Genomic DNA, 13,154 nt, shown 5'->3' on the forward strand with positions numbered 1-13,154 from the left:
CTTGTGAAGTGGAAATGATCGCTAGACATACAGCAGAGAGCTTCAGAGTGCCAGCTTCCTGCTGTTGGCCTTAACTCAGGTATTCACATAGAAGCGCTTTCTCTTACCAGCATAGAACACAGAATTTATGAATCGGCTAGCTACCTAGAAGTTTCAGCCCATAGCTCACAAGTTACTAAAATTCATTCATGAATATTTTAAATTAGAGAGGGATTTCACTGATAGGTAGTAAGAGTCAGCATCTTTTAGTCTTTCATCTTCTACGTTGCATGCACTAAGGCATGTTAAGCAACATCACTAAACTTTTTAAATTCTTTCATGCCCTTTTCTCTCTCCTAAATAATATTTCTTTTAATCTGAAGGGGAAATGGTCTCTTTCCAGGTATTAGTTTTAAAGCTTCAAAATTGGGGCGCCTGGGTGGCTCAGTGGGTTAAGCCGCTGCCTTCGGCTCAGGTCATGATCTCAGGGTCCTGGGATCGAGCTCCGCATCGGGCTCTCTGCTCAGCGGGGAGCCTGCTTCCTCCTCTCTCTCTGCCTGCCTCTCTGCCTGCTTGTGATCTCTCTCTGTCAAATAAATAAATAAAAAATCTTTAAAAAAAAATAAATAAAGCTTCAAAATTACAAGGAACTGTCATTATGATTTCTTCATTGGCTTATTTTGGTGGTTGATTTTTTCCCATCTTAAAAACAAAACTTGCTAGTCTTGTCCTGTTCTCATCACATCAGACAGTTCTTCCCTGAGGGTGCCCGGGTGGTTCAGTCGTTAAGCATCTGCCTTCGACTCAGGTCATGATCCCAGAGTCCTGGGATCAAGCCCCGCATCAGGCTCCCTGCTCAGTGGGGAGCCTCCTTCTCCCTCTCCCATCTCCCTTGGCTTCTGTTCCCTCTCTCGCTGTGTCTCTCTCTGTCAAATAAATAAAATCTTTAAAAAATAATAATTCTTCCTAAAACTTGGCTTCTGTCATGTTCAAGACTTACCTTATATTTGTTTATTCATTCTCCAAATACTTATTTAGTGACTGATCTGAGCCAGGCCATGCCTAACTCTAAAGTCCTCCAAGCAGCTATGTATGCTCTTTATAACCTGCCTTCCTCTCACTTATCCAGTCTCTAGTTGTCTTCAGTTGCCATTCTTTGCTTTATACCTCGTATTTTGCCATGCTTTTTCCGAAGCACCATCCTTCCCTTCAAATGCCCTTTAAAAAAGGGGGGGGGGTTATTTATTTTAGAGCAAATGAGCATGGTGGGGTGAGGGGCAGTGGGCAAAGGGAGAGGGAGAGAGTGTTAACCAAACTCCACACTGAGCAGGGTACCCAGTGCGGGGCTCCATCTCTTAACCCTGAGATCAGGACCTGAGCCAAAACCAGGAGTCCAACCAAGGCTTAACCAACTGCACCACCCAGGCACCGTGCTCTTATAAAAAGATTGGATAAGTCATTTATTTATTTTTTATTTTTTATTTTTTTTTAAAGATTTTATTTATTTATTTAACAGACAGAGATCACAAGTAGGCAGAGAGGCAGGCGGAGAGAGAGGAGGAAGCAGGCTCCCTGCTGAGCAGAGAGCCTGATGTGGGGCTCCATCCCAGGACCCTGGGATCATGACCTGAGCCGAAGGCAGAGGCTTTAACCCACTGAGCCACCCAGGCGCCCCGTGGATAAGTCATTTATAATGTAGTTAAATTTAACCATTATTTTACCTCTCAAAAGGCTGTTCACATTTTGACTTCTCCTGTAAATGTGAAGAAACGACCTTTGAAAGAATTCAGAGCACTGTGTGCATGTGGAGGTATTGGAGAGGCAGCGCGCCCCCTACTGGTTCCTTTGAAATCACACTAAATAAAGAGCCCTCTGCTTTCCCCTCCGACCTTCATACTGTCTATGCTCCTACCCATCTCCATAGCTGTGCAGCTGTCCCTCCTCTGCCACTGAACCGCCTATTCTCTCAGTGTTCAGCTCAACCTATCCTACATCCTTACTAAAGGTTTTTCTGTGTCTTCTATTGTTCATTTCCCTTTTATAACCTTCTCTATTGTATATGGTCACCATCAGTGAAATTGGCTCTTACTTGTCCTTTGTTTCAATTGACTCATTTCTTTTTCCCCATATCTGGTTTAATCTTCAAAAACACTGATCCTGTCATCTTAACTTTCTGTTTAGATGCTACCTAGCAAAGAGACCCAGCTGGCATTGAGTGGTTACCTAAATAGAAATGAGAACGTGCCTAGGTCCATATGTATACATTGTATTTAGCAACATTTTGCAGAATTTATCCTTCAGTGGATGATGGAAACGTGATATTTAAAGGCATTATTAAAATACATTGAAATTTTTTAAAAGGGAGAAAAAAATCAGCAATCTTTTTTTTTTTTTCTTTAAGTGCTAATATCTGAAGAAAACTTTGATTTTTACTTCTTAACAGGTGGTTTGTCCTGGATGCAGAAACCAGAGATCTAGTTTCTATCCACACAGATGGGAATGAACAGCTCTCTGTGGTGCGCTACTCAGTAGGTAGGTGGATTTACCCCCATCCTGGCACTCACAGCATTTCTCTGTCAGTGCATATTTTCACTTCCACTAAAACTGACTACTTTTTTCTTTACTCTCTAAACTTGTTAACTATTGAATATGTGTCCCCCAACATCAGATTAAATTCTGTTGCGGGAAACTGCAAAAGATCTTCTAAAGTTAAACAACATTCTAAATCATCAAGCAAATTTAGAATGAACTGTTACAACTGCATTGCAGTTGAAAGCAGAATACAGTCAAATCCCACTTTGGGGGAATTACACATACTTGGGATTTTGAATAGGTATTAGGCTGAATGTTACATCTATTTAGCAATCTTTTTTGTATGTAAGAAGATATAAATTATAGTAATATTCAAAATACACACTATTAGAGGCTGTTCAAGTTCTTTAAAATCTAGTTGTATTACTGGCTACATAGTCATGATTTTGTTACTTAGATAAAAAACTCAGCAACTCATAAGAATTTGATAAATTCATTTAGCCTTGTTTGAATAATTCTTTATATTTTATTCAGAATGTTAATTATGTTTCCATAATATTCCCATTCCCTTTTCCCGTTATTAATATGTTTCCAATCATGTTATTCTTCCATGGAGTTAGTGTGGATGACATTTGCTTATATTTGAAAATATATTCCAGTCCTTAGATCAATGTGGGATTCAAAGGCTCTTTTTGATTGCTTCTAAGTTGTTTAAAAGGAAGCGCAGAATACTGTTCTCTGAGTTAAACATGGAAGGAAGAATATTTGCTCAGGCTATAAGCCTGACAAGTTATCTTAAAGCAGAAAAGGTTTTCTGTTTGGCTTGGCTTTTTTAGTGTTGTCCTAGCAAATTGCTACAAATGTAGCAATTAAAATCCAAAGATCAGTTGGACTTTATTGACCGTCTGTTCTGTGGTAAGAACAATAGAAGAGACCATAAAAGAAGAGAACATAGTCCCTTCCCAAGCTGGAGTGTGATCAACTGAAATGAGCAGTTGAACGCTCAGCTCATGAGTGCTGTGTACTTAGACCCATAAGAGCTCGTTAACTTCCCTGGAGCCAGTGTGTAACTAACTAGGAGGAGATGACCCCGGAGTCCCCGACCTTTGAGTATCTCCAAGAAATGACTGGACTAGATGGCCATGTTTTTCAAGTGTGCTTAGTGATGGAAGGGTTCATTCATCAAATACCAAATAAGAAAAGACAAATATCATATGATCTCACTGATAGGAGGAATTTGAGAAACAAGACAGAGGATCATAGGGGAGGGAAGGGAAAAATGAAACAAGACGAAACCAGAGAGGGAGACAAACCATAAGAGACTCTTAATCTCAGGAAACATACTGGAGGGGAGGGGAGTGGGAGGGATAGGGTGGCTGGGTGATGGACACTGGGGAGGGTATGGCTATGGTGAGTGCTGTGAATTGTGTAAGACTGATGAATCACAGACCTGTACCCCTGAAATAAATAATACATTATATGTTAAGAAATCTTTAAAAAGTAAGTCTTTTTTGGTTTGCCTCAAAAAAAATGCAAAATAACAGTTAAATTGGTGAGATTTAATATTTGTAAAATATCATTCATTTAGTACAGGTCCAATAAAATAGCAGCTCAGTACATTTCTCTAGTTAACATTTTTTCCTCTCTCATTCTAGATGGCACCCTCCTGGCTGTAGGATCTCATGACAACTTTATTTACCTCTATGTAGTCTCAGAAAATGGAAGAAAATATAGCAGACATGGAAAGTGCACTGTAAGTATTGAAGTAAAATAAATTAAGCTGTAAAATTGTTGGAAAATTTTACTTGTGATAAGTTAGATTTTTACATTGCGATATCCATTGTTTTACTATCCTTAACTGCTTTAAACTTTAATCTCTTTGAAAACAGATTTACTTTAGCAGCAGAATATTGCAGTTCCCTGTGTGATTTAGAAGTGTTTCTTCTTTTGATGGGAGTTTAATGTCTGTTTCTGACTAGTTTTAAGGCAGTGTCTTAAATCAAAGCTATTTCCATAGGAAACCCTTAGAATAACACTTTTTGAAAATTGATGTGAGTCAGAAATGAAGGGGTATCTCACTTTTAATCCCAGTGTCCCACATTCCTGTCCACCGCCAACATCCTGCAGTCTCCTGTATCACCTCTTTTACCGCTAAAGTAAAATAATTTATATGGAGATCTGTCTGCATTAAGAGAGTTAACAGAAGCATATTTCCTTGAATTTGTTTGGTTTTTTTGTTTTTGTTTTTGTTTCTTCTTGAATTTGTTCTGATTGACTTTGTTATCATTGTAAGGTAAACTTGATTCAGTTCTGCAGACGTACTGAGTACACCTTATGGCAAGCATTCTGCTAACTTAAGAAATGTTCTAGACACCAGGAATATATGTAAGATTTATTCCTTGTCCTCAAAAAGTATACATTTGAGGTGAGGGCAGGACAAGAAAGGCAGGCAGTATAGCATAGTGGTTAAGAGCACCGACTTGGGATCAGCTTACCTGGATTTGAATTCTTATTTCACCAATTCCAAGCTAGTGACCTTGGGAAGTTACTTACAGTTTTTTCATCTATAAAATGAGGATAAGAGCAGTTTCTGCTTCACTGGATTAAAATAAATTAATGCGTATAAAATACTTTGAATAGTGCTTGGCAAATAATAGGTACTCAATATGTGTTAACTATTGTTTTTATAAAAAATCAAGTAGCTTGGTGTGTATGTTAGGAAAGGTTTAGAAAATTACTTGATGAAATAGTGGTTAGTGGTGGCACACATCACAAAATAGTTTTAGGAGGATAAATAAAAGACTTAATTTTTAGAAACCTATTATACATAAGTGAAACCCAGGCCATTTACTGTTCAAAGAAGAGACTTGTTTATATACTTCATGCACACACATATGTACATGCACACACATATTTTGTACCATATGCTAAAACCAGCCTATAAAATGATCTACAGGCAACATCAAAGTTTTAGAATTTATCCAGAATATTTTTTTTGCCTTGATAACAGTTATGAATCATTACCCATTAATTTATTGATTAATAAATGAATCTTTTAATTGATTATCATATTTGTGATACAAAATAGTATAGTAATGCTTCATTGTAACCACATCAGCAAATGAAATGTTCCACTGAAAGAAATTTTCAGGTTACTGTAGTTTACACTACCGGGCACCAAGTTTTTCTTAATTTTTCACTCCAACCTTTTAAAAAAAGTTTGTATCTTAATAAATGTATATCAATTAAAGTATAATCTTGTAGAATCACAAAATTTCACAGGTAGCTCTGTAGCACACACTTGGCTCAGCTCTTATTTTACTGAAGTAGAGACTGATTTTCAGACAAGATAAAGGACTTGTCTTTGGTCACATCTTGATGTGGCAAATCCAGGGCTGACCCTCTTCTTTTAGTAGAGCAGACTTTCCAGTGTAATGTTAAATGCCTCAGATTTTTCTGTATCTCATTGTCTTGTGCTCTTATGGTACAACTGATCCAGAAAGGAAACAGCAGTGAATGACAGTAGATAATGAGAATGACCTTGGAAGTGTTGAGAAATGGCAAGCTTATCAATTGCATGAGACTTGGCCTTCTCCAATTAAGCAGCTTTTATCTTTAAAACATTTGAAAGTACTATTTTGAGATATCCTTAGGAACTGTTAAAGTTGATAGTACTGTTGGAGGCTATAATGAAAGGCTCAGCTACTCTGCTTTTCTAATTATCGAATGTTCTGTGCTCTGCTTCCTGCTGTCACTTCTCCTTGCTGTCTGCTTCCACCAGCTGGTCTTAGTTTCATGTTAACTGGTTTAATCTCTTGTCTGCTAGGGTATAGGACAGACAGAAGGGAGCTAATGCTGGTTTTGCTGCTTACTAGATGGAGACTTTAGACAAGTTAATTAACTTCTTTGAGTCTTAATTTTATTATCTTAAAATTGGGCATTATAACAGTTCCTACTATATAGGATTGTTGTGAAGACTGGAACTACTCTCAGAGTTGCAAATACAAATGCTGTTTCTATTTTATTTCTAGTACTAGTACTAGTCAGTATTTAAATAACCACCATAGTTTAGAGAATCTCCCTTTAATAAGTTAAGCAAGGAGTTGGAGCCTGTCCCTCTTTGTGGCATCATTTTATGTGCAAATGTCAGTTGAGAAGATGACTGGTACCCAAGAAAACTGAACAAGCAAGGCATGCTTGACAAAGTTACTACAGGCCAACGCCTCGCTCACAGTCATAAGCTAAGAAACAAGATCCATTTTAGAGAAATGGACTCACATCATGCAAGTTCTCCAAAACTGTCTTATAAAATACCAATTTCTAAAAAAGCTAACTGGTAAGGGACTGAACCCTAGTTTCTTCTGGCCAATCAGGTTTTCTCTCTATAAGCAACCCTCAGGAAACCAACTCAGAATGCTAGTTTATTCATTTAAAATAAGGTATGTAAATGCCAAGGGGACAGGACATGCCCATCCTCCAGCCAGTACTTCCCTTCAGACAAAAATATGCGTGTGAAACCAGAGTATAATCAGGAGGTGGGCAGCCTTGGCACCTACATCCCCAGTAGTCAGTAGCCACCCCTGGAACTGGTCTTCAGGTCCCTCTATCCTAGACATTAGGTGGGTACTGTCCACGTTTGCCTCTGTGACTCCTTGGTGACCACCCACCTGAATGACACTTTTTTGGACAGATTCATACGTGCAGTCAGGTTGTACCCTTGGACTATGGTTGCCGGCCTGGGACCTATGATGACTCTTACTTCTTGGCCTTTTTCTGCTCTTACACTATGTTGATTGTAAAGTTAACTCTCGGAGCTTCCTGGGGGACCTCTACTGCAGTTTCTGTAAACACACAAAACTTGCTCTTCCAGTCATTGAATTTACTTGCTCTTATGTAGCAACCTCAGACACCTCAAGTTTGTTTACTACACATGGTCCCAGGCCTTCTCTTGGAAGAAACCCCAGTGATCTTCCAAGAAGTAATCTGCTCCTCATGAACCTGACCTCTCTGGGCAGGCTGAGGGATGGAGAGGAAGAGAGAATGGAGTCATCCCTCTATACTGTTTGTCTGTGGCAGCCTTTCATTTTCTCTTCTGTGACCTGTCTCTGTTCTCTGACTTCCCGGGTTTGCCCCTGGGAGCACTGCTTATGGGCTCCCCCTAGGTGCTCTGCACTCCCTCTAGCACACACCCCAAGCCGACTCTACCAGATCTGTGGCATTTTCTGCCTGGTAATTAGACCATATAATTTAAAATAACCTTTTTTCTTTCTTTTACTTTCCATGAAAACATCCATCTTCTTAGTGTTTAGTACATATTAGAAAAAGTGGTTTGATTAAACTGTAGGATTCAGGGGTTCATGGCTGTATCACACATTGACTGTGTAGCAGTTTGATTTAGTTCTTTTTGAGAACGCAAGTCTCGCACGAGCTGCAGTCAGTGGGGGCAGAGCCAGAGGGAGAGTGAATCTCAAGCAGATTCCATGCTGAGCATAGAGCCGGGCTTGGCTTGATCACATGACTATGAGATCATGAACCGAGCTGAAACCAGGACCCTGACATCTAAGTGACCGAGCCACCCAGGCACCCCTAAGCATTTTGATACTGTAACTGCTTCTATAGAAAAGTTTATTTAAAAAAAAAAAAAAGGGCTTTGGGTTCTGGAGCTCTTTTTAACTTGTCTCCTGCAAAGCCCTAAGGTTGGGAGTGGGGCTAAGCCGGGCTGGTATGGATATGATTTTCTTTGCTTTGCACATTGGGCATTTCTTATAATATTTAATGTGTAAGAAAGATCTTATAGATAAAAAGAATTTGAAGACCGCTGGTTGGTTATCTGAAATTCCTTGAGGAATGTGAGTTGAGGAGTGTGAAGTTTTACAATCTGTTACTTTCCACACGGGTTTGTGGTTTTTTTGTTGTTGTTTTTTTTGTTTGTTTGTTTGTTTTTTTACAGAGATCACAAGTAGGCAGAGAGAGAGGAAGGAAAGCAGGCTCCCTGTTGAGCAGAGAGCCTGATGCAGGGCTCAATCCCAGGACCCTGGGATCATGACCTGAGCCAAAGGCAGAGGCTTTAACCCACTGAGCCACCCAGGCGCCCCTCCACACAGTTTCTTTATCTCAGCTGTGTTATTTTGAAATGTACTGAAAAAGTCCTTAGTTACTTGTAAATTCCTTTTCTTAAAATGCTACTCTGAAATTACTTTCTGCTCATCTTCAGTGTTAGAGAAATGAGTAAAAGATAAGCATGAATTAAATGCTGTGTTCTCTGACCTGGGCTTAAACTCTGGCTCCACCATTTCTTTATAAAGTTACAAAACCTCTCTCTGCCCCCTGGACTTGTTTTCTGCTAAGTGGGCACCCTCATGCAGGCTGCTGGGAGACCCAGAGTTGACCGTGGATACACTGTGCCAAGAATGTTCTCTGCTCAGTGTTGGATGCCAGCAGCAGCAGCAGCCTTGTACTCGGTAACTAGATGAGCCCCGGGCTGTACTTAGGGGTGTTTTTCAGCATTTAATATGAATCTGTGAAAGTTCAAGAAGAGTTTTCTAATTATGGGTAATTGTGTATTTTCCTTGAAAGAGTTTAAGTGTTCTGATTAACCTGAAGTTTCTACTCTACTTGCAGTAGGATTAAGATGATTTTATTCTACACCCGATTGCCAGCATACTGGCTTTCTGCTTGACTCGAATTCCTATATTCCTTTTAACACTGCTGCTCTGAGATGGTAACATAGGAAATGAAGTATATTGAAGTTGCAGTGATGCACTGTTTCAGAGTCTGTTAGGATAGGAAAGAAGTGCTGGTAAAAGTAAGTGTCCTTTTTGCCAGGAGTTTGATAATTGAAAATATACATCAAAGAAGAAAAAAGTCTAAAACTGTCTACTTAGAAATCTCTAAGAAACTAATCCATAAAACTTACAGTATTTCAGTAAGGCATTAGGATTCGTTGTTACTGTAACAGGATATATGCAGTACCTGGTGACTTAGAAAAATGAGGGATGTGTTCTCATTTAAGCAGAAGTCATTAGAGACTCAAATCTTTCTCTCTTTATATTCTGTCATTCTCTGATTATCAGATCCTCGTTCCAGGAGGAAAGGATTAGACCGGGGAAAGGTACTTCTCCTCCTAAGTCCGTTCTCTAAAAGTTTCCCTGGAAGCCCCACTCAGTGGTTTCTGGCACCCTAGCTGCAGAAGGGGTTGGGAAATCAGTGTTTCAGCTCCATCCTTCAGGGAAGGGGGCGGAATGTGGATTGACTAGACAGCTGTTCAGGACACTGAAGAATAGCTTTCCCTGGGGGAACCCGGCTGGCTCAGTTGGAAGAGAATGCAGCTCTTGACCTCGGGTTGTTGAGTTAGAGCTCCACATGGCCTGTAGAGATTCTTAAATTAAAAAAATATATATATCTATTTAAAAAAAAAAAAAAAAAGAACAGCTTTCCCTTGAACCAGCAAAAGAGCATCAGAAACATGATGGGACGGGGGGCACCTGGATGGCTCAGTTGGATAAGTGGTTAAGTGTCTAAAAGTGTCTGCCTTCTGGCTTGGTTCATGATCTGGGGGTCCTGGGATGAGCCCCAAGTCAGGCTCCCTGCTCACCGGGAAACCTGCTTCTCCCTCTGCCTCTCCCTCTCCCTGCTTCTGCGCATGCTCTCCCTCTCTCTCTCTCGAATAAATCAATAATTTTTTAAAAAAAGAAATGCGATTGCAAGGGGGAAAATCCTGTTCTCAAAAGCAACAAAAACAAAAAGATGTTTTGAGAATAAATCTAGCAAGTAAAGCACAGGAAACATGGTTGAAAAAAAAGAACTGAAAAAATAGAGACATAATGTGTTTTTAGGTTAAAAGACTTGATAAAAATATCTGTTCTCTACAAATTCCTCTCTAAATTTGATGCTGTCTTACTTAAGTTTTCAGCATTGATAAAGTGGTTCTAAAGTTCATCTGAAATTTTCCACATCCCACAAAACTATCACAGTTGGCTAGAAATAGGCAGATAGACTAATTGAACAGAAAAGAGAGTCCAGAAACAGATGTCTGTTTATATGGAAATCTAGATAACAAGAGGTATTTCAAATCCGTAGAGTACGAATGGACTGTTCTCTACCTGCATTTTCCAGCATCACAGCTACTAACCAGAACTTTCTGTTCATGAAACTGAGTACAATCCAGTTCCATTTCAAGTACCCAGAAGCCACAGGTGGCTAGTTGCTGCTGCACCGGACTGTGCACATACACAACACTTGAATTACTACAGAAAGTTCTACTGGACAGCACTGCTCTAGATGGGGGGGGGGGTGTCACCTGAATACCTCCTTAGGGAAAATGCTAGATCCCTAACTCTAGGCCTTGCTACTTTTTAAAAAACTATTCATGTAATTTTAATATATAACCAGTGTTGCAACTCACTGATTTAGATGATCCTCTCGGTGACAAAGATTTAGCTACAATATTTCTCATTTTTTTCAGAATATTATTTTTGGGCTTCATCTATTACTATGATTACTTAATAATAGTAATGAAAGTGCCAGCTTAGAGTACTTTACTGTTTCTTTTCAAGGAAGTATACTAGATTTTGCTCCCAACTGTGTCTCGTGCCCTTGGGGTGGAATGTGAGGCTACTTTCCCTCACGCAGTGCACGTACCTTCCGTGGCCTGTGAGTTGGGCAGGGCAAGGACTCTCCAGGGTGCTGTCTGGGAAGGTAACATTATAGACCCCAGTTACATTTAATCTTTTCTTTGCTTATATATTGGAATCCATACCAGGGAAAAAGTACTCAGTTCGTTTTTCCAGTATAAATTGGTAACTTCCCCAAAGTCTTTTCTGTATTGGGTACTTTTTCTACTCAGCCCCCCCCCCTTTTTTTAAAGATTTATTTATTTGTTTGACAGAAATCACAAGTAGGCAGAAAGGAGGAAGTATTTTCTGTATTGGGTAGGCAGAGAGAAGGGGAAGCAGGCTCCCGGCTAAGCAGAGAGCCCGATGCGGGGCTCGATCCCAGGACCCTGAGATCATGACCTGAGCCGAAGGCAGAGGATTTCACCCACTGAGCCACCCAGGAGCCCCTCAGGGGCCCTTTTTGAGAATACTTTATACTCATTTACCTTCTAAATATGTGCTGTGTCCAATACAGATGGAACTACATGAATATTATGTATACAGTGCTTCTGATGCTCCTCTAAATAATGTTATTAAAGCCTTTTCACAGAGTCCCAGATGATATTTTTAAATATTTCTACATTAGTGTGAATGCTTCTTGGAGGACGGCACTTTGCCTAGTTAATCTGTTAATATCCTTCGTGCATGTAGCTAGCAGTTTTCTTATCTGAGAGGCATGGCTTCTAGAACCAGGCAACATGCGTACCATGAAAAGGATTTGTGTGAACCTTATCCTCCTGTCAGATTCAGAAAATATCCAGTAACCATATGTGTCCTTCTGGCTTTGAAACTTGATTTTTTGTGAAGTTGGTAGGTCTCCATTTTGCTTAGCAAGTGATTCCCAACTTTTTTTCCAGTATACCTCCTAAACTCGGGATTTCAGGCACTTCACAGTTCTCAAATTCACAGCATTTAAATGTATTTAAATGTATAAATATATGTGTCATATAGCACTGTGAGGGAGATCATAGCTCCAGAGAGGTGTCGTTAGACTTCAGAAGGATAATGGAGTAATTAGAAGACTATGTGAATTGGGGCACCTGGGTGGCTCAGTGCGTTAAAGCCTCTCTCTGCCTTCGGCTCAGGTCATGATCCCAGGGTCCTGGGATTGAGCCCTGCATCAGGCTCTCTGCTCGGCGGAGAGCCTGCTTCCACCTCTCTCTCTGCCTGTCTCTCTGCCTACTTGTGATCTCTGTCAAATAAATAAAATCTTAAAAAGTTAAAAAAGAATACCATGTGAATCATTAGAAACTGCATCTAATGTACTTTGAGTTTTTTAATTTAAAAAAATACGTGCAGAAAGCTAGTAATTCAAAAAGTACAATAGAAAGTAAATATGCTTTACCACAGACTATAGGAAATAAAAGTGCTTTTGAGTCTCATTGTGCCACCATTAAGACTTGTGATTTATCTTAGAAATCCTCAAATGCTTACATAGAAAGGCAACAAAATACAGCATTTAATAGGTTTTTTTGTCTTAATTCCCACAGTGTTAGTAAAAACTAGACCAGAAAAAGATCATGTCTCCTGTTTAAGGAATGTTTTAATGAGTCAGATGGTCATATTGGATCCAGCTGTTCTGAAGGAGTACAAATACTCTTTGGAGAGAAGAGTTTTTCTAGGAGACCTCCCCATGCCCATGTATCTGTGCCGCATTCCCCAGCTCTGGGGCTGTACCGTGGGTGCTAAGCAGCAGCCCAGGAAAAATGTACTCTCTGTGACCAACCTGGAACCCTTACTTTGTTCTTGAAAACTAAGCCCTTCTAAAGGGGACACCAGTGACTTAAAAAAAGACCCAACAGTAGGTGATCTGTGAAGTGTCCTTTAAGGCACAAACCTGTGAGACTCCTCTTGGAAGTCTGACACAGGTAGTAGGTGCTCGTTGCTGCTGTCTGGGTGGAAAGGCCAGCAAGATACTCCCAAGTTCCAGGTGCTCAGTGTGTCCCACTGTAGTGAGATCCCTTTTTCGTTCCAAAGTTGCTTTGTTTT

General features: G+C 39.9%; 1 protein-coding gene across 5 annotated transcripts in view; it reads left to right on the forward strand.

Moving 5' to 3' along the window:
• Positions 1 to 13,154, forward strand: part of LOC111158506 (echinoderm microtubule associated protein like 4) — a 196,801-nt gene that overhangs the window by 176,270 nt on the left and 7,377 nt on the right. For all 5 annotated transcript variants that reach the window (XM_022520570.1, XM_022520571.1, XM_022520572.1 and 2 more), the window contains 2 exons: positions 2,423 to 2,511; positions 4,167 to 4,264. In XM_022520570.1, coding sequence (XP_022376278.1) covers positions 2,423 to 2,511; positions 4,167 to 4,264 — 187 coding nt within the window. The remainder of the gene's footprint in view (positions 1 to 2,422; positions 2,512 to 4,166; positions 4,265 to 13,154) is intronic.

Source organism: Enhydra lutris, unplaced genomic scaffold, assembly GCF_002288905.1.
Source record: "Enhydra lutris kenyoni isolate GAN:26980312 unplaced genomic scaffold, ASM228890v2 scaffoldscaffold59, whole genome shotgun sequence".
In the NCBI taxonomy this organism is placed as follows: domain Eukaryota; kingdom Metazoa; phylum Chordata; class Mammalia; order Carnivora; family Mustelidae; genus Enhydra; species Enhydra lutris.